This window comes from Helianthus annuus, chromosome 12 (genome assembly GCF_002127325.2).
Source record: "Helianthus annuus cultivar XRQ/B chromosome 12, HanXRQr2.0-SUNRISE, whole genome shotgun sequence".
Taxonomy (NCBI): domain Eukaryota; kingdom Viridiplantae; phylum Streptophyta; class Magnoliopsida; order Asterales; family Asteraceae; genus Helianthus; species Helianthus annuus.
The window spans coordinates 11880134-11901614 of NC_035444.2; the positions used below are offsets into that span (position 1 = coordinate 11880134).

The following is a 21481-nucleotide window of genomic DNA, read 5'->3' on the forward strand; positions in this document are numbered from 1 at the left end:
TTTTTTTTATAAAACTAGGGGGTCGAAAACGTATATATCTACAAAATCCTATACCAAACGTACATATATAATACTACAGGCCGAAAAATTCGGGGGGTCGGACGCCCCTCCCGCCCCTTAAATCCTGCGCCCCTGCCTAGGTCACAAGTAACCCCAAATTTTCCCCAACCACTTCACCACTGCATGGTTGGCATATGTTTTATATGGTGTCTTATTGAAACAAAATTGAGACTTTAGAATACCAAACAAGGTGCCATATGTAGCAAAAGGATAAAAAAACATTTTAGCCAGCAAGACATGGTGGTAGACAGACAGAGAATACATTTTGGTCTTCGATCTGGGAAAAGAAAACCTTGTTACACAAAACACAAACTGGGAGACCGACCACAACGTTGACAACAATTACACCACCACCCCAAAATTCCCCTTTTTTCCCAATCAAAAAGACTTCAATTTTTCTTGAAATTTGCAAAAAAAAATTGCAAATTTCAAACACTTGTTTACAACTTGAACAACAAGAAGAAGAACCCACATCATAATCATCTTAGGATCTTGAAATTCATCCAAAGATCTGTGCTTTTTGAATCTTTATGGAACAACTTATCAACTTCATCATTCGTCCTCCAAGGTCATTTACCTTAATCTTTACTTTACATCTGTGTTATGTTATGTTAGATACATGATGTGTATATGCTTTTACCTCAATTTTGGATCTGGGTTTTGCTGGTTGGATTCAGTAGTTGTTAATTTGTTGATGGTTTTGTGAATTTTGGTTTTTAGGGTTATGTTTGTTGGTGATTTGAACCTTGGTGTTGTGTAGTTTTTGTTTAAAGATTGTAAAAAGAGGAACTTTAGTTGCAGTGATCAGAATTATGATGTTTGTATTAATAGGTTTTTCTAGGGTTTGTGATAATTAAGTGGATAATTGGTTGAATAATTAGCACTTAGGGAAATTTTTGTTGGATTTTCAATATAGGGTTTTGTTAAGATTATGTTGATGATTTGATGTATTCATTTCGTTTTGGCCCCGATTGATGTTTCTTGAAATGAAGGCAGTCTATGCAGTGTGTTTATGCTAAGGGGGTGTTTGGTGTTGCGTTTTCAAAATAGATTATGCGTTTTCAAAATAGATTTTGCGTTTTCAAAACTACGTTTTGAAAAAGCATGTAGGTACATGCTTTTCCAAAACTGCGTTTTGGAGGCAGATAATCACTTTTTCATCCAAACGCTTTTTTAGGTTATTTATGTTTTACAAACGCAATAATCAAATAATCACTTCAAAACATAATCCCAAACACCCTCTAAATATATATTGTTTTGAACTGCTTTCGTTGACTATCGACTCGTTTTATCAACGTGTATGACGAAAAATCTCTTCTTTGATGGCAGAGCCGAGTATGATCCGAATAATGATTTACTAGATCAAGAATTCATGCTTAAAAGAAAGTGGTTTCAAAGGAAAGATATAGAGGTATGATTTGTTTATACTTTATACTGCTGTATTAAAGGTTTTTATGGTGGGAAGGGAAGTTTTTTATTTGAGATGTAAAACTGTTTTTTTTTTTAATTCGCGCCCTAAAAATTATAATGTAAATGTTTATCGTTAATGAATCCTAGTGATTCTGTTTGTGTTTTGAGGGTTTATTATATTTTCAGATTAAAAATAGCCGAGGAGATGTTCTTAAGTGTAGTCATTACGTGCCTATTGTGAGTCCTGAAGGAAAGCCTCTGCCATGTGTAATATACTGTCATGGAAACAGGTTAGTGAGATACGTCATACGTGTTACGTTTAAATAACTCAATTGTTAGTTTGCAAGAATTCAGTATAAACATCAGTAGGAAACTTTTTTTTTTTTTTTTTTTTTTTTTTTTTAACTCAAAAGGTTTTAAGCAAGAAGTTGTCTTGCCTGTCTGTATCACTAGGATTATGTTTCACCGTAAAATAGCCAATCTGTGTACTTACGAGGTGCATAATGTGATGATGTGGTAGTGGGTGCCGAGCAGACGCTAGTGAAGCAGCTATAATATTATTGCCGTCAAATATTACCGTATTTACTCTTGATTTCTCTGGGTCTGGACTATCCGGTGGAGAGCATGTCAGTCTCGGGTGGTATGAAGTAAGTGCATCCGTAATTTTATCTTTCCAATAGCATCATAATGTTCATTATTAAACACAGTGGTGAAGTATAGAAGAGGCGGGGAGGGGCGCCCGACCCCCCGAACTTTTCGCTCAGTAGTGTTATATATGTAGTTTTCATATAGAAATTTTTGGGTATATACGTTTTCGACCCCCTGGTTCTATAGAAATTTTTTGGTATATACGTTTTCGACCCCCCCGTCATTCGGGTCAAGCTTCGTCACTGATTAAACACATGACTACTTCCATTTATATCTTGTTTTCTTGATTGCTAGTTACACATACATTATTATTATTATTATTATTATTATTATTATTATTATTATTATTTTTGTTGGATTAATTTCACTCGGTAAGTTGATAAGGATTGTTTTATTCCCAGAAAGATGATTTGAAATCCGTGGTAGATTATTTGCGGGCTGATGGAAATGTTTCACTAATCGCCCTTTGGGGACGATCAATGGGTGCCGTAACAAGGTAATTTGCAAGTCAAGGTAATCAATATTTATACTTTATATTATTCAATATTTAACTTAAAATATTGATGATATCAGCCTGATGTATGGAGCCGAGGATCCGTCAATTGCGGGAATGGTTCTCGACAGTCCTTTTTCGGATTTGGTTGATTTAATGATGGAACTCGTGGATACGTACAAAATACGTCTGCCCAAGTTTACTGTCAGTTGATTATTAATATCTCTAATTTTTAAAAAAGAGTTAATTACTGTTTTTGTCCCTGTGGTTTGTCAAAAATCACTATTTCAGTCCACTAGTTTAAAAATTGCGATTTCAGTCCCTGTGGTTTCACTTTCGTAACCATTTCAGTCCTTGTGGTTTCACTTTTGTAACCATTTCAGTCCATTTATTCTGTTAGTGCAGGGACTGAAATGGTTACGAGGTGGACTGAAATGGTTACGAAAGTGAAACCACAGGGACTGAAATCGCAAATTTAAACTAATGGACTGAAATAGTGATTTTTGACAAACCACAGGGACGAAAACAGTAATTAACTCTTTAAAAAATCATAGTGATTTATCTCAGAAAGTAACGATGTCAAATACTTTCAGGTTAAATTTGCGATTCAGTACATGCGAAGAGCCATTCTTAAAAAGGCAAAATTCGATATTGTCGAGCTGAATACCGTAAAGGTTGCAAAATCTTCTTTTGTTCCAGTTCTGTTTGGCCATGCTACTGATGATGATTTTATACAACCGCATCACTCTGATCGTATCTATGAAGCTTACATGGTACTTTAGTAGCTTTCTGCATGCGACTTATTTCATTGTGTTTAAAGTTTTATTTAATAATATTATATCTTCACAGGGTGACAAAAATATCATCAAATTTGAGGGCGATCATAACTCTCCACGTCCTCAATTTTATTTCGATTCTATAAATATCTTTTTTCACAATGTCTTGCATCCTCCGGAAGATGAAGTCATGGAGAGCTTCCTTGATTCGTCTCTTGATTACATTGGCCATGTATATTTTTCTCTCTCTCTCTCTCCGTTTTTGTTACACACACATATTGCTTTTAGGGTAAAATGCCATTTTCGTCCCTGAGGTTTGGCCAGTTTTGCGACTTTCGTCCAAAGGTTTTTTTTTCGCATCTGGATCCAAAAGATTTGAAATCTTGCTATTTTCATCCAGCTTGTTAACTCCATCCGTTTTTCTTCGTTAAGTCAGGGGTATTTCCGTCTTTTTGTGAACTTAAAGGGTAATTCGGTCTTTTGAATATGTGTACATTATGCTAAATGTTGTACACAAAGTGAAAAAGATCGGATTGCCCTTTAAGTCAACAAAAAAAGACGAAAATACCCCTGACTTAACGGAGAAAAATAAATGGAGTTAACAAGCCGGGATGAAAATGGCAAGATTTCAAACCTTTTGGATCCAGATGCGGAAAAACAAACCTTTGGACGAAAGTCGTAAAACTGGCCAAACCTCAGGGACGAAAATGGCATTTTACTCTTCCTTGTATTATATACAGTTTCCATATTAAGCGTTAAAATGACTGTTAAGACTTGCATTATGTAGTGTTACTTGATATAGTAGGTATTGATGGTATTTCCGTAACTAAATTTGCAATAATTTAATCTTTTAACTGATTGTATCATTTTAGGAAATCCATGGGGTTGGATATGAAGACGATCTTTTAGTTACACCACAAGGTATTCTGTTTATAACATTTTTATCTTGAGTTCGTTTGACGTCATATATATTATTAAACGTTTTGGTGCTTTTTTATTTCTGTTGAATTGAAATTCAGCATCAAGTAGTACCGAGGATGCGATCAGTCAACTCCGCTCTAAAAGGCCAATGAGTAGGACTGAGGTTGGTAATTGGTTTTATGCATTTCCATATTTTTTTTTCTTTTTCTGTATTTTTGTTAATTTTTTTACATTTGTGGTAATGGAACTTTATTATTTTCTATCGACGTTTAGGTCCCTTCTGATATCCCGTCAACGGATAAACAATGTAATTCCGAGGTATATTTCTTTATAGTAGTAATACGTCATGAGGATTTAATCTAATAATCATTTTCTGATATTCGATTCGTATTAACTTTTGAAACAAGAAATTTGTTTTTTCAAGACTTCTGCTTTGGTTTTGTAGAACTAAAGAAAAAATAGGTTGACTTAAATAATAGAGTTAAATGCCATTTTAGTCCCTGTGGTTTGGGCCATTTTGCCAGTTTAGTCCAAATGTTTCATTTTTAACCTGTGGGTCCAATAAGGGTTTCACAGTTGCCATTTTGTCCACTGGGTTAACTTCATCCATTTTTTCTGTTAACGAGAAGGCCAATACGGTCATTTTATATGGCTGAATTGCCCTTTTAGTTAACAGAATTACATACAAAATGACCAAATTAGCCTTCTCGTTAACAGAAAAAATGGATGAAGTTAACCAAGTGGACTAAAATGGCAACTGTGAAACCTTTTTGGACCCACAGGTTAAAAATGAAACATTTGGACTAAACTGGCAAAATGGCCCAAACAACAGGGACTAAAATGGCATTTAACTCTAAATAATATTATTGTTGCTTCAGGATGAAGGAACTACAACCGAACCTATTCCGTCATCTTCTAAAACGATCAACTTTGAGTTTTCGAACGGTCATTCTTACAAACCGTCATCACCAGATGATCATGAATACGTCGAGTACCCACTTCAAAACATCGAAGGTTTGCCAAGCGATATCGAGGAAGAAGAAAGGGTAAGCTTTTCGTTGAATGGGTGGGTCGAGTCATGTTGGATTTGACCCGTAAACATTTTAGGGTACGTAAATCTGATTATACTTTACTTTCTGTTGGTAAATTGTTTCAGATGTTCATGGAAGCTGTACTTCTGTCGTTACAAGATTTCGAACCGAAACAACCTGCTGATAACGGCAAGTCTTCAGTGACCAATGCCAGTCAGAGTCCGCCAATAAAAGCCGATCCTATACGGGCTTCAACAGAAAGCAGCAGTGATTCACCTTCTCAGTTTGTTTCTCCGTGTAATAGCACATCATCAGCTGAGCAACAACCGTCGAATATGACCCCGTCTGTTGTTGGTTCGTCTGATGCTGACGTGGCAGACCGGACCAAAGCGACGGTAACGGTTGAAAGAAGCCTGTCTAGTAACATAATGGACGGGTTGTTAAAAAGATGGGATCTTAACTTTTTTAAGAGTAGATGATGGTTTCAAGAGCTCTTGGTTATAGGAAGTCTTCTATATTGATGGTTATAAATTTTTTTTTTTTTTGGTTTTGGAGGTGGGGTGGTGATTTATTGATTTGATACTGAAAAATGAAAATGGAATTGGGCATGTGATAGAAATATGGGAGATTGGTGTAATTTGTTGTACATAAGGTTCAATCCATGTTTTTATTTTTACATATAAGTGCTTATGCAGTCGCCTTTTATTTTGTATTTTAAATAAAGACCATGTGTAGCGTGCGGTACCTCACTGTCACATCACACCTTTGGGCGTGAAATGCCGCTACACGAGCGCCGTTGGGGGCGCTAATGTAAGAGGCGTTGCTTGGATGATGATTGTGAACAATGGTTAGTCACGTAACACTCACTTTTTCACTCACCGAGCATGGACACCATACATAGTCTTTTTTTTTTTTTTTTTTTTTTTTTTTTTTTTTTTTTTTTTTTTTGTAGGGGCACCCACTGGACCAAACGAAGTACTGCGAGAGTAACCCGAGTCCACACCAATTCTGGGGAAAACCCGGTAACCCGTAAGAACGACCCAAAATTACCGGTAAAATCTGTTTGGCTCAAGGATCAAACCCAGACCCAGCTTTCCTTGGATCTCCTATCATTGTCCACCAGTGCCTCACTCTGCACCAAGTAGGAGTTGAACCTACATCTTTCAAAAAATACAAGTCTTCCACCACTTGATCTAGAGATCATTGGCCCACCATACATGGTCTAACCCTAAAATTTAACTTTTTTGAAATTTTCATTTAACATACAACTTAGTTTAAGTTTTAATGTTCGATATTTAAAAGAGAGTTACATTTTAGTCCATGTGGTTTGGGCCATTTTGTCAGTTTAGTCCAAAGGTTTCATTTTTCGAATGTGGCTCCAAAAAAAGTTTCATCGTTGCTATTTTAGTCCACCGGGTTAATTTCATCCATTTTTTCTGTTAACGAGAAGGGCAATTCGGTCATTTTATAAATAATTCTGCTAACTAGAAGGGCAATTTGGCTATATAAAATGACCAAATTGCCCTTTCGTTAACAGAAAAAATGAATGAAGTTAACTCAGTGGACTAAATTGGCAACGGTGAAATCTTTTTGGACCCACAAGTGAAAAATGAAACTTTTGGAGTAAACTGGCAAAATGGTCCAAACCAAAGGAAGTAAAATGGCATTTAACTCTTTAAAAGAGTAGGTAAACATTTTTCATAGAAATTTTTTTATCGAAAACCAGACTGTAACTTTGTTGTTTTAAACTAATCTGATTATACATTAAAAAAAATGTAATATTCCGTAGTGTTCTCTACTAGGTTGCCCCTAAAGAAACAGCAGCATTACACCTTAATCACAGTTGCACAAGTAACATCTTTGTGTTAATTTGTTTAAACATTCATACAAGTTACACGAGAAAGAAAAAAAACAATCAAAATCAACCGTTAGGCAAGTTGTAACAAAAACGAATTTCATAGGGGAAACATACCGAAACAATCAAAATCAACCGTTAGGCAAGTTGTAACAAAAACGAATTTCATAGGGGAAACATACCGAAACAAGTACAATGTATTAAGTATAAGATCCTTATGCAAGAAAAAAGATAGTCCGAGCGAACAACAAGACAATAGCTCCGGTAACCATTATACACCAAACACGCCAAAAATCATGTTTTCTGTGCAGGCCTCACTAACCCTAATCCGGAACCACTTCCCAAATGCTTAAAATCTTTCGCTTCAAGATTATCCCCATGACCCGCGAACCCAGTTCCACCTTTCACCAAATTAATCAAATGCCTCTCCTTACACCCCTTATTACACACTAAACAAACCTTATCAACCGCCACAAACTTATCCGCACACTTCTTACAGAACACATGCCCACACGAACTTAAACCCACAAGCGACAACGTATTCGTTAACGTCACCTTGCAGCTAGGGCAGATATATGTTTTATCCAAAGCCGAACCTTTCTTTTCCTCGTTTGTGTCTTCGGTAAAGTGAATAGAGAAAAGGGATTTCATTTTAAGGTTTTCTTTACCTTCGGGGCAGGTTGTGGAGGTGGATGGGGCGTTGACTTTGACCGGAGCGTCGGGTGTAGCGGATGGTAGCCAGAATGCTTTCATGGTTCTTAGTGCTTCTTCTTCGTAAGATGTGGTTTTGACACTGTTTGCTCCGTGAAAGCCGTTTCGGTCGTGGTTGATGTTTTTGTCACTGTATTGTGGGAGGGCGCCGTGGTTTTGTTGATCGAATGCGTCGAGTTCTCTGGCTTTTTGTAGGGCTAACTTCTCGGCTTCTTCATCTTGTTCTTGTTTTAGTTGAGAAGTGTGGGCCGCTAGTTTCCTGTTAACGAAGATATGACATATACTCTTAAGATAACAATCAAGAAACAGCTACTATGCTTTCTAAGTTATATCACGCACACCAGGTGTTCGATGAAATGCATCAATGAAGTATCGCATAAATCACTTCAAACCCAAACCAAACGAGCCCTTATTCTCATCTCACATCTCTAATTCACCCTCCCAAACAATACCCATAACACAAATTAACCAATTAAGCACACTATTACCTTTAGATATCTTTCTTTTGTGACAATAAGCACTCAAGGATACATTCTTTACAAAAGATGTGCCCTTTATGACAGCACAATGGATCGATAACATGTGTATTTAGTTTAAGTGTTTAACTGATTCTATTATTATAGAACTGAAAATGATTTAAAATGACAAAATTATAAGCTATGTGTTCTAAGTTATGTCTCGCACACCAGATGTTCGATGAAATGCGTTAACGAATAAACTTACAAATCAATTCAAATAAACCCTTATTCTCATCCCACATCTCTTATTCAACCTCCCAAACACTACCCTTAACATGATTCAACCAAAGGTTTATCATGAACACCAGGTGTTCGATGAAATGCGTCAATGAATAAATTTACAAACCAGTACAAACTTTTTAACAAAACAAACTCTTATTCTCATCCCACATCCCTAATTCAATCTCCCAAACAAAACCCCTAACACAATTCAACCAATTAACAGCATAATTAGTTAATTACCTTTGTATATCTTTCTTTTGGGACAACAAGCACTCGAGGATGCATTCTTTACAAAAGATGTGACCTTTTTGACAGCACAGCGGATCGATGAAGGGTTTCAAGCAGAGAGAGCAAGCATCGAAGGGTTTTATGGAGTCTTTACCTAGCCTCTCCTTTTGGGTGCCGTAACCTAGCTTTTTCTTCTCGTCGTACGTGAAGTATGCTAGATCGTTGTTGTTCTTTGAGTGTCTCTGAGGCATGTTTTCAGACGAATTCGAAGATCAAAGGATTTGAAAGTCGGAACGATTCGAGATCTTGAAAACCCTAGAATTTTGTCTTCTGAGTTTAATCCCTTGTTATCCGTTGAGTACTTGTGTGTAAGGCTGTTCACGAGTCGAGTCGAGCCGAATCGAGCGGATCTTTGCTTGTGTTTGGCTCGTTTACAAATCGAACCGAGCGGAGCGGCTCATTTAAAATCAAGCCTCAAATCAAGCAAACATTTCCGAACAGTAAATATTCCGAGCGAGCGTCGAGCGAAGTTCGAGCGATTTGGACAATCGTGTCGCCCGATTTAAATTTGTTGGGAGAGATAGTGACAATGTTGTGTCTCAAGTTTTTATGTCTTAAAAATAGGCACATTTTATAACATAATATTTTTCTTATAGATAATAATATTGTGCCGACATGGAGATGATCATATTGCACAAATAATGACGTTGAGAGCAGGAAACGATCGACTTAGGTTAACGGCATGAAACACTGAGACGATGAGCAAACTATCATTTATCAATTTTAAGGTTTAACTTTTAGATTTAATATTAATTTTTTTATTGGCGTGATTGAGCTAATACATATATATATAGTTGTAAATTTGTATATAGTTGACAAAATCTAATAGAGTGGTATATATAAAACTATAAATTTAATTTATATTTAAGTATATATGTATCTATGTATATATAGGTGTGTGTGTGTGTGTGTGTGTAAAATTTATATTTGTGTATATATATGTGAATATACAAGTCTGTATATGTATATGTATATGTAAGGGAAGGTTCTATGCAGAACACTAAATATTGCGAGAACACGCAGAACAAAATGAATCACTCATTTTTTAAATCCTAAAAACTTAAAAAGTAGATGAAAATGTTATAAATGTAAGATTTATTGTTTCTCACACTAGAATTTAAAACACAATATGAAAATCTTCAGTTTTTAAATAACCTACACACATGTAGGTTATTAGTAGGCTAAATTACCTACATGTATGTAGACTATGTGTAGGGAAAAATATGATTTTTTATGTATATATAATACACATATGAATGTAAGAAACATAAAATTTAAGAAATATGAACCTTAAATCCTAAAATTTTGTGATTTATAGTTGTTATTTTTGTTCTCGTAATAATTAGTGTTATGTAATGATCCTTATCCTGTATATGTATACTAACTATAAATAATAATTCGAGTTGAACCGAGCCGAGCGGACCTTTGCGCATGTTTCCCTCGTTTACAAACCGAATCGAGCAGAGCTGCTCGTTTACAACCGAGTGTCAAATTGAATGAGCATTTTCTGAGCAATTTCTGAACGAGCGTCGAGCGGTTTGAACGACCCTACTTGTGTGCAATCATTTAGCTATATAAGGATAAAATTAAATAATATTAATGATATTAAATGATCAGCAAAGATTAAATACAAATAACTTTAACGTACAAAACGTACGAACTCAAAATTTTGCTGAAAAAACACGGTGGCATTTTCGTAATTATTAGTAACTTTCAAAATTACTCTACAAATGATCTTTTCTAGTAATTTTGTAAACTGTTCTTGTAGAGTAATTTTGATCTTGTAGGGTAATTATCAAAATTACTCTACAAGTGTATCTTGTAAAGTAATTTTGATCTTGTATGGTAATTATCCAAATTACTCTACAAGTGTATCAAAATTACTCTACAAGTGTATCAAAATTACTCTGCAAGTTTATCAAACAACATACAATTCAAAATTACTCTACAAAATCATTTGTAGAGTAATTATGATACTCTACAAAATTACCTTACAAGATGAAAATTACCATACAAAATCATTTGTAGAGTAATTATCTGCAAGTTTATCAAACAACATACAATTCAAAATTACTCTACAAAATCATTTGTAGAGTAATTATGATACTCTACAAAAATTACCCTACAAGAACAATTCTACAAAATTACTCTACAAGATCAAAATTACTCTAATGAATCATTTGTAGAGTAGTTTTGATAATTACTCTGCGAGTAAATAATTACGAAAATGCCACTGTGTTCAGGGCCGTCTTCGAGAACAATAAAAAAAATTTGGGCCTTGGGCGAAACAAAAAAATTGGGCCCGCTTATTATAATATAAACTCATCAGTTATATATTAAGAAACCATAATACGACGATAATTGTTACAGAATAAAGAAAACAAACCAAAAGTGGTGTAGTTTGATAAAAGATGTTTATACACCCATGTATATAAATATGTGATTCAAATTAGTGATGTTTTTAGGCATAACATGTCGCGTAATCTCAGTTTATAAAACGTTAATATTTTTTTTTAGAAAATGAATCGTTACAAAATCATTAACTAAAAATAAAAGTTAATCTTGGGGTTTGAACTCATGACCATAAGACTATAACCCTAAACATTAACCAAAACTAGATCAAACTGTTAATTAGTTAAGTGGATTGATAAATAAAAACGCAGAAGACTAATAGTTGAAAATTGTTTAAATAAAAATGCACCTAAGGGGATTAGAACTCATGACCTTTGTTTTCAAATTTGAGTGTCTTAACCATTGAACTAGCTTCATTTTTTGTTATTGAACTCATTTATTAAACATTTAACATAACGGTGCTCATTTAAAAATCTAGGTTTTGAAATTTTGTCAGGCCCTATAAACCCTTTGGGCCTTGGCGTCTGCCCGGGCTGCCTAGCCCTAAAACCGGGCCTGACTGTGTTTTTTGGCTTTTTCATGCCTTTCGTACGTTTTATACGATAAGATACTTTGTACGTTAAATGATTGTATTTTTTTTCATTTCTTTTAAAGGAGAAACTTCCGTAAAATATAGAATTTAGCTCTATTTTTCTCAACTTCCAACAGAATCAATACTGAGCACTTTCGGGGCATTCACTGGACCCAATGTAGTACTCTGAGAGTAATCCGAGTCGACCACCGATTCCAGGGAAAACCCGGTAACCCATCCGCCCATAGACACGACGACCCATCCGCCCATAGACACGACGGTGAAATTACCAGTAAAACCTGTTTGGCTCAAGGATCGAACACAGGTTTCCCTGGGTCTCCTAGTGTGTCACTCTCCACCAAGTGGGAGTTGAATCTGCATCTCTCAAGAGAAATGCAAGTCTTCCACTATTTGATCTAGAGATCATTGACTCACTAATGAAAAGAATAGAGTTTTCTTTTATGATATCCGCCATGCTCTTAAAATTGAGGTCCCTGTCAATAAAAATCTTTTCATGTCTCGCCTTCCAAATTTCCCAAATCGCTACTTGTTATATCGCCCCGATAGTTTTCTTCAATAACCTTGAGCCGTTCATCTCCGAGGCCGCTCCTAAAATCTGATATAACGTTGACGCTTGGTCCGGGAATGGAATCTTTAACCAAACGAAAAATGGTCCACCAAACCGATTTAGCGAATAAGCATGCCCACAAGATATGGAAAACGGTTTTGTCCCTTATGCCACATCTCGAGCATAAAACATCATCTAGAGCAACTCCTCTATTTAACAACCCCATTTTTAAGGGTATCCGGTTCCTTGTAGCCCTCCAACAAAAAATATTAATTTTAGGAGTCACCAAACTGTTCCATAAAAGCCTCTAGTTGTTGGTGGAGTAGATTGAATCGTGAATCTTTGCTCTTAAAAATGCCACAAACAAGGATTCTCGCCCAGCAAGGGCAACCCTTCCCACCAAAGAAAGGTATTTGAAAGAGAAAAGTAGTAGTTAGGAAACATTTCAAGGACCGCTTTAGCAAGGGTAACCCTTCCCCGCCAAAGAAAGGTATTTAGCCTTCCACCCAGAAAGTTTGGCATTGAACTTATCCACGATCGGTTTCCAATATTTAACCCTGTTCATATTCGCCCCTAGAGGAAGACAAGGTGTGTGTAAGGGAACGGACCGGCTTTACAATGGATTAAATTTGCCATATAATCCACCTCCTCCTCCTCACCCACGCCCGACCCAAAACACAACTTTTTCTAAGGTTCACCTTAAGGCCCAAACAAAGAAAAAACATCTTAAAATCCGGTTTAGATTCAAGATGTTCTCTTCCGACCACTCTCCAGTAAATACGACATCGTCGGCATAGCAAAGATGAGTAAAATTAGGCCTCCATTGGGTAGATTCACCCCTTTATAGCATCCTATTTCCACCGCTTTCTTCATGATAACTTCCAAGGCTTCCAACATAAGAACAAAAAGAAAAGGGGAGATGGGGTCACCTTGTCTAAGGCCCCTAAGCTTAAATTCCGAGGTTTGGGAGCCGTTAACAAGGACTGATGATGTTTTAAGAATTAAATAGAATCATGTTAGATACAAGTCATCCAACACAAACACATGACCGATTAAGTATCCTATATATGTATGATCTCGATGGTTGTTTTAACCGCTTGCAACCATAGTGGAGGAAAGTAAAAGATGATTCAAGTCGATGCAAGAATTTGAGACTACTCGAACGATTAAACACTACAATGAAATTCTGGGCAGGAGCGGTGTGTTTAGATGAAACAGAAATGACCATCGAGGAAATGCCTTTTGAAGTTACAATAACATATTTTGTTTATGCTAAGGATATTAAAAAGCTGAGAGGATTTTAAGTATAACTTATGAAAAGGGATTTCAAAAAGATGGAAATTACATCTCACTGATGAAGTTTTATGCAACAAACCAAAAAAGGGTTGAATGGAGGCAATGTTCATTATGGTTATTTACTTGATTGTTTGGTTTGTTAATAAGAAATCATGCAATTGGTCCTCGGTTTTTGCAGGAAATAGATGCTTTTCATGAGCATGTTGATTATCAAACCAAGATGTAGTCGAGGTATATATACAAAATTCTCACTTATGCTTAGAAAAATTGCATGTGGTGGTTAGTTTTTGACAATCAAACTTATTCATCAAAATATTTTGTTCTTCAAGACTAAGCAGCAGCAGCATCATCGTACTCAGGAAATTCCACCCATAGCAAAGCTAAGGTAAGGTCTGAGAAGGGTAAGATGTAGAAAGCCTTACCTCTACCCCGTAGGAATAGAGAGACTGCTTCAAGTGAGACCCCCCAACTTGATATTAGTTTTGCATCAAGCCTTGGGCATAAGACACATAACACTCAGTAATCGGGACAAAGCCCGATTGCATGTACCCCATGTCTTTCGGCTATCAACGCCACCACATGATACATGATTAACTGTCCCCCGCTTTTAACGTTATTTTAACTTTCATGAGATTGAAAATAACATTAAAATTAATGCAATTTCACTTTTGCCCCCCGAGGGCCCACACATATATACATTATACGCGCACACTGCAAGCCGGGGGTTTAGGTTTTTTTTTTTTTTTTTTTTTTTTTTTTTTTTTTTTGTGTTCCCATTGGTTCTCGCAATAAAGGTGGTTCTCGCATGAACCCTACCTATATATATATATATATATATTATATGACACCTGTTTATGAAGTAAGGTAGAGATGGATTATGCAAATTTAAGTCAAGTAACTGAAAGGAAAACCACAATGCAGCAACACATAAGAGTTCTAATAGGAAATAAAAAAAGGAAACTAACAACCAAGTTTGTTATTTCATATATTGATTGGGCGATACCAAAGTCTCGAGGTATTTCCCCAGTGGAGTGATACCCAAATCCAAATATCGATACTTGTATCTCGTAGTGGTATATGTACACGCGCAGTTGTATACCTTCTCTGGATATGTTTTGTAAAGGCAATATTGGTAAAGCAGGAGCCAATTTCCATCAGCCATCAAATGCAGTGGCTGCTGATACAAAATATGTGCAAAATCAATAGTTCCCCAATAAGCTACCACTTTCGTCCAGTCACCATCCCCGTCCATCCTCCACAAGTCAATCTGAAGAAAATTGCGCATCCATATGTGAATACAGCCTCTTAGAATAGTGAAACCCAAACATGTTGTGTGTGAGTTTTTTAAGATAGGAGTAGCTACATCTATGAACTTTTCGGTCGTCTTTAGATCCAGACTTACAATTGAATATACATCATCTGCCTTGTCTTCTTTTAGGAAATAGAGTTTTTCGTTCAGCGATGCATTATGATTCGAAAAGGATAGACGATGGATGTCCTCAGTCTTTCTCCACAAGTCAAATTTCAACGAGTATATATAAATACTGCAAGAGTGGGTTACAAGTAAAAGCTTGTAGTCGTCTTCAGAAGAAATGTAATACAACACGGATGCTCTAGTGTTGGTCTGGTAGCATTCTTTACAAGAGTTTGTTTTAGACAAGGTTTTATAGTCGCATGTCAATGGATTCCATAAGATTAGATCAGAGTATTCGCTCTCCATACGGTTGTGGGGTATGCCTACGCACACCATTCCATTGAAAGATGTTATGACCGACATGTTTCGAGCTAATTTGAATGGCAGGCAACGAGGAGGGGTTAAACCGTCTTCAGGTGCTTCACAGTCTATGGTGCGGAAGGTACATGATAATGTTGTATAGGATTTGAAGAGTAGTTTGTGGCGGTTTTGATGATGGAGGTGCATGTTGGCAAAGATAGGGGTGGTTAAGAAGGAGTACCATTTGATAGGCAAAAGATTAGTAACTGGATCGAAAATTAACCCGAAAAATTGGAATCAACTGAACAACAATCCTTCGAGATACAGAATTCACCACCCGAGGATTCGCTGGGCTCGAACTAACCTGCCTTGTCGATACAGATTCACCACGATCAGGCAGAAATTAGCCTCCAAAGATCACCTCCTAATTGTAGCCACTAATTAGGATAGCAATGGAAAACTGAACTCTTGAGAGATCAAAATTTACGAACATCAAAAACTGACTTTCCATTCACAGTTTTGCAATACAAATAAGAAAAGGTGGTAACCACCCATGATGCTAAAATTCTGGAAAAACAAAAGTCTAACTAGAAAATAAAAGGAGACACTTGGAAAGTAAATTAACTAGGAAAATTAAACGTAAACTGTGAATGGGTAAATAAACTTTAGTGGGCCTTAGCCACTTTGCACCATGTTGATCCATTGGTGTTGTTGGGCCGGATCCTCGTCTGATTGGGCTTGATCATTCACGGGCATCGGGCCATCATTCTCCCCTTCGTCGGAAAAGTTTGTCCTCAAACTTGGTAGGCACTCATCTGGATCATAGTAAGGTTGAAGATCGGCGACGTTGAAGGTAGCAGACACGTTGTAATCCCCTGGAAGATCTACCCGATAAGCGTTGTCATTGACTTTGGAGAGGATGCGGAATGGTCCATCTGAGCGAGGGCTGAGCTTGGAACGGCGCTTGGATGGAAAACGTTCCTTGCGAAGATACACCCACACAAGATCACCCGGCTGGAACAAAATGTGCTTACGGTTCTTGTCGCGCCGATACTTTAGAAGGTCATTATTCTTGGTGATCTTGTCGTGAACTTGTTGATGAATACGTTTAATATCAGCAGCGAATGCACCTCCCTCTTTGCTGAATTTGGTGGACGTATCCAGAACCGCGAGATCCAAAGGGGTGTGGGGATTCAACCCATAAACCACCATGAAAGGGCTGTGACCCGTAGTTTTGCTTGGAGCTCGATTGTATGCGAATTCAGCCTGGGGCAAAAGCTCGTCCCACTTTTTGAGATTGGTTTTAATGAGGGCTCGAAGTAACGTGCCAAGAGTGCGGTTAGTCACCTCCGTTTGACCGTCCGTTTGAGGATGACTAGAGGTGCTAAATTTTAGAGCAGTACCCATTTTTCTCCATAAGGTTACCCAGAAGTGGCTGAGAAATTTGACGTCGCGATCGCTGACCATTGTTTTAGGAACACCATGAAGACGGACGATCTCTCGAAAATATAATGTAGCAACTAGGACAGCATCATACGTGGTATGACAAGCAACGAAATGTGCCATCGTGGAAAAACGGTCAACGACAACCATTATGGAATCCTTCTGGTGTTGTGTGCGAGGCAAACCGGTAATGAAGTCGAGGCTGACATCCTCCCATGGGGTAACGGGAACAGGTAACGGCGTGTAAAGACCATGCGTGTAATGATGGCCCGATGACAAGGGAGGCAACGATGAACGAAATGTTCAACATCGCGACGAAGCTTAGGCCAAAAGAAATGCAACTGTAACATTGAAATAGTCTTGTCGATACCGTAGTGACCCGCGAGACCCCCTTCATGAATTTCTCGAATTAAAAATACCCGGATGCTGTGACGAGGAATACAAAGCTGCTGGTGGCGAAATAAGAACCCATGGGACATGTGAAAAATACCAGTAGCATGTCGCTGACAATTGGAAAAGGTATCGCCAAAATCCGGATCGTCCTTATACTCGTTCTGTAAAAGCTCAAGGCCTAAAACTTGGGGCTGCAAGGAATTGAGCAGAGAATACTTACGAGACAAGGCATCAGCTCCTTTGTTAAGCTTACCCGACTTGTGTCGAATAGAAAAATTAAAGATTTGGAGAAATTCAACCCATTTGGCGTGTCGGGGTTGAAGCTTGTGTTGTCCCTGTATGTACTTGAGGGCCTCATGATCAGAATGAAGAATGAATTCCCTAGAAATTAGATAGTGTTGCCAATGTGTTAAAGCGCGAATAATGGCATAGAATTCTTTGTCATACGTCGAATACCGCCGTTTGGCATCGTTAAACTTCTCACTATAGAACGCCACCGGACGACCCAATTGAGTCAAAACAGCCCCGACGCCAACCCCTGAGGCATCACACTCTACTTCAAACACTTCATCAAAACAGGGGAGTGCCAAAACGGGTGTGGAGGACAGCAGCTGTTTAAGCGCATTGAAGGCGGCGTCTGCTTGGGGAGTCCAAATAAATTGTTTGCTCTTAGTTACCTCAGTCATCGGAGCCACTATGGTGCTGAAATTCTTGACAAAGCGGCGATAAAAGGACGCTAACCCATGAAAACTTCGCACCTGTTGAATGGACTGAGGAACGGGCCAGTCACGTATGGCTTGTACCTTCCGTTCGTCCACTTGGATCCCGTTCGCTGACACGATATAACCCAAAAATGTAACGTGATTGGCGAAGAACTCACACTTTTCCAGATTGCCATACAACTGTTCCTGATTGAGTACATCAAAAAGCTGCTGGAGATGTTGGTGATGAACCGTGGTGGAGGGGCTGTACACTAGTATATCGTCGAAATAGACAACAACAAACCTGCCCAAAAACGGTTTAAGAACCTGGTTCATCAGACGCATGAAGGTGCTAGGTGCATTAGATAAGCCGAATGGCATAACGAGCCATTCATACAAACCCTCTTTTGTCTTGAAAGCGGTCTTCCATTCGTCTCCTTCGTGTATGCGAACTTGATGATACCCACTTCTTAAATCAATTTTCGAAAATACTGTTGATCCATGAAGCTCATCCAATAAATCATCCAGTCGTGGAATCGGGAATCGATATTTGATGGTAATTCGGTTGATAGCCCGGCTGTCCATGCACATTCGCCACTCGCCACTCTTTTTAGGGACTAGTAAAGTGGGGACAGCACATGGACTAAGTGACTCACGGATAAAGCCCTTCTTTAAAAGCTCGTCGACTTGTCGCTTAATTTCACTGGCTTCTTGAGGATTAGTACGGTAGGCGGGTTTATTTGGGAGGACCGATCCCGGAATGAAATCGATCTTGTGTTGAATAGTGCGTAGTGGAGGTAACCCCAAAGGAATTTCAGCAGGGAATATGTGGGCATAGGATTGGAGTAAAGGTTGTACAAGGGCATGGTGTGGTACTGTTGTTTTGGATTCCTCTTCATCAAGGCCTAGCAGAATAAAATCTCTGAAGGCTGTGAATTCAAGTTGCTCTGCTTTCAAAAGAGTATTCAAGGTCAAAGGTGGTGTTGGGGTTTGACTAGGCTGGGTAAGGGGAGTCAAAGTTATTTTTTTATCTTTAAAGGTGAAAGAATAGGTATTGCGATAGCCATCATGCACAACGCGGCGATCGAATTGCCAAGGGCGGCCCAAGAGCAAGTGACAAGCATCCATAGGTAATACATCACACCAAATATTATCACAGTAGGACTTACCAATACTCAAAGAGATGAGAACCCGGTCAGCAACCTGAATCCCTTTTCCTTGATTGAGCCATTGAATGACGTAAGGAGACGGGTGTGGCTCGGTGGGCAATCTGAGCTTGGTGACAAGTGTTTGGGATGCAACATTGGTGCAGCTGCCGCCGTCGATGATCACCGTGCATACCTTGTGACCGATGGTGCAGCGCGTGTGAAAAATAGATTCCCTCTGTTGATTTTCTTCCCGACCAGGGGTGCTACTTAGGGCACGACGAACAACCAAACAGTCACCTTCATCCGGCCCTACCTCTTCGCCGTCTACATCAGCCGTTATCAGTGGATCTTCGGGTGAGTCACGACAAAAATTGAACCCGCTGGCTTGCTCGAAATCTGCCAAAGTAATGATTCTTTTGTTTGAGCATTCAGACGCTATATGCCCTAGGCCTTGGCATCTGAAACAACGTCTGGGAGCCCGGGGATTTTCGGTGGTACTGGACGATGATGGTGTTTTTGGATTGATAGCGGGTGGTGGTTTAGTGTCGGCATTGGGCCTCGGATAGGAGTTGGATCTAAAATTGGGCCTGGCGAGTTCCTGTTTTCCCTTGGATCGCTGTTGCACATCAACTTTATGGGCCAACACAGTGAGGTCGGCTAGAGTTTCATACGGTTGTAATTCCACCACATTCGCAACCCGGGGTTCCAGGCCACCCAAATACCGAACTAGGGTTTGAGGATCATCCTCTGGAACGTCACACTTCATTAATAAATATTCAAAGTCTCGTGAATAATCTTCCACGGACCCCGATCCCTGTTTCAAAGCATGTAACTGCCGAAAACTTGCCTGAAGATAATAGGTCGGTAGGAATTTTTGCTTCATCTTTGTCTTCATCTTAGGCCATGAACGAATCTTATCCTTCCCCGCTCGTTCTCGTTTGGAACAGACGTTGGACCACCAGGTTGAGGCGTATTTTCGAAGTTTAAGGGCTACGATTTTGACCTTATGCTCCTCGCTGGTCTGTTTGTAGTCAAAAACCCGCTCCACTGTATGGATCCATTCGACAAACTCATCGGGATCCAATTTACCGTCATACTCGGGGATGTCAACTTTGATGTCATTGGAGTGCCAACCGCCCCCACTATCACGATTTGTATGTATTTCGGTTCCTGCATCAGATCGTGCATCATCATGACTTCTCCGTTGCAAGACGACCAATTCTCGAACCTGGTCCTGTAGGGCCTTCATCTGATCAGCCATGTTCTTCTTATCAGCCTCAAAAGTCTCGAGAATTTTTTTCAATTCGGAGCTGCTTCGGGTATCCATAGCTCTGATACCAAATGATAGGCAAAAGATTAGTAACTGGATCGAAAATTAACCCGAAAAATTGGAATCAACTGAACAACAATCCTTCGAGATACAGAATTCACCACCCGAGGATTCGCTGGGCTCGAACTAACCTGCCTTGTCGATACAGATTCACCACGATCAGGCAGAAATTAGCCTCCAAAGATCACCTCCTAATTGTAGCCACTAATTAGGATAGCAATGGAAAACTGAACTCTTGAGAGATCAAAATTTACGAACATCAAAAACTGACTTTCCATTCACAGTTTTGCAATACAAATAAGAAAAGGTGGTAACCACCCATGATGCTAAAATTCTGGAAAAACAAAAGTCTAACTAGAAAATAAAAGGAGACACTTGGAAAGTAAATTAACTAGGAAAATTAAACGTAAACTGTGAATGGGTAAATAAACTTTAGTGGGCCTTAGCCACTTTGCACCATGTTGATCCATTGGTGTTGTTGGGCCGGATCCTCGTCTGATTGGGCTTGATCATTCACGGGCATCGGGCCATCACCATTCTTTGGAAACACACGTAAATCGGACCGCAGATTTGGCTGGAAGCCTTGGTAGTATGCGCAACAATACTATGTCCGGTAAAAGCTCGGTACCCATGGCTCCTCTAAGTCGTCAAGGATATATGATTGATGTTAATTTGGGAAGGATATGATTTACGTCGATGATAATGGTTTTCAAAATTTATCAAGTAATTTTTTTTTTATGTTTATCTTCTAGAATTTCTGGATTATTTAATTATTAAGCTTACCTTTTTTAGAGTACCATACCATGATTAGTATTTCATATTTTGTAGCCTAAGGCCACTGGGGGTGGCAGCGTTGGTTTTCCGTGATGGGCTTTTCAACGCGTGATGGGCCAAGAATTTTCACCGCCACCATAGTGTATAACGCGTGCAACATTCCACGCATGGATTTTTTTATGTTTATCTTCTAGAATTTCTGTATTATTTAATTTATTAAACTTATCTTTTTAGGGGTTGTTTGGCAGCTTTTCTGAA

The 21481-nt window shown here is 38.5% G+C and overlaps 3 protein-coding genes across 3 annotated transcripts; 1 reads left to right on the forward strand and 2 right to left on the reverse strand.

Annotated features, from left to right (window-relative positions):
* The first annotated feature begins 240 nt into the window (after nt 1-240).
* Nucleotides 241-6022, forward strand: LOC110894101. Its single transcript, XM_022141274.2, has 13 exons — nt 241-628; nt 1390-1471; nt 1657-1760; nt 1991-2117; nt 2520-2614; nt 2692-2815; nt 3205-3384; nt 3461-3619; nt 4260-4308; nt 4407-4471; nt 4582-4626; nt 5187-5354; nt 5465-6022. The coding sequence occupies exons 1-13, from the start codon at nt 591-593 to the stop codon at nt 5816-5818; spliced, it is 1590 nt and encodes a 529-aa protein (XP_021996966.1). The 5' UTR covers nt 241-590; the 3' UTR covers nt 5819-6022.
* A 1254-nt stretch (nt 6023-7276) lies between these two features.
* On the reverse strand, nt 7277-9214 carry LOC110894099 (E3 ubiquitin-protein ligase CSU1). The gene is made up of 2 exons (XM_022141273.2): nt 8886-9214; nt 7277-8164 (listed from the first exon to the last, which is right to left on the reverse strand). The coding sequence occupies exons 1-2, from the start codon at nt 9122-9124 to the stop codon at nt 7489-7491; spliced, it is 915 nt and encodes a 304-aa protein (XP_021996965.1). The 5' UTR covers nt 9125-9214; the 3' UTR covers nt 7277-7488.
* Nucleotides 9215-16250: 7036 nt separating this feature from the next.
* LOC110892449 lies at nt 16251-20992 on the reverse strand. Its single transcript, XM_022139609.2, has 2 exons — nt 17377-20992; nt 16251-16475 (listed from the first exon to the last, which is right to left on the reverse strand). The coding sequence occupies exons 1-2, from the start codon at nt 20444-20446 to the stop codon at nt 16465-16467; spliced, it is 3081 nt and encodes a 1026-aa protein (XP_021995301.2). The 5' UTR covers nt 20447-20992; the 3' UTR covers nt 16251-16464.
* Between the last annotated feature and the right edge of the window lie 489 nt (nt 20993-21481).

Excerpts from the sequence above, each read along its gene's own strand:
- LOC110894101 (XM_022141274.2), top strand. The coding sequence starts at position 591 with ATGGAACAACTTATCAACTTCATCATTCGTCCTCCAAG. Across the intron at positions 1,761-1,990 it reads ATATACTGTCATGGAAACAG|TGGGTGCCGAGCAGACGCTA; the intron begins GTTAGTGAGATA and ends ATGATGTGGTAG. Across the intron at positions 4,309-4,406 it reads TCTTTTAGTTACACCACAAG|CATCAAGTAGTACCGAGGAT; the intron begins GTATTCTGTTTA and ends ATTGAAATTCAG.
- LOC110894099 (XM_022141273.2), bottom strand. The coding sequence starts at position 9,124 with ATGCCTCAGAGACACTCAAAGAACAACAACGATCTAGCATACTTCACG. Across the intron at positions 8,165-8,885 it reads CAAAAGAAAGATATACAAAG|GAAACTAGCGGCCCACACTT; the intron begins GTAATTAACTAA and ends CTTCGTTAACAG.
- LOC110892449 (XM_022139609.2), bottom strand. The coding sequence starts at position 20,446 with ATGGATACCCGAAGCAGCTCCGAATTGAAAAAAATTCTCGAGACTTTT.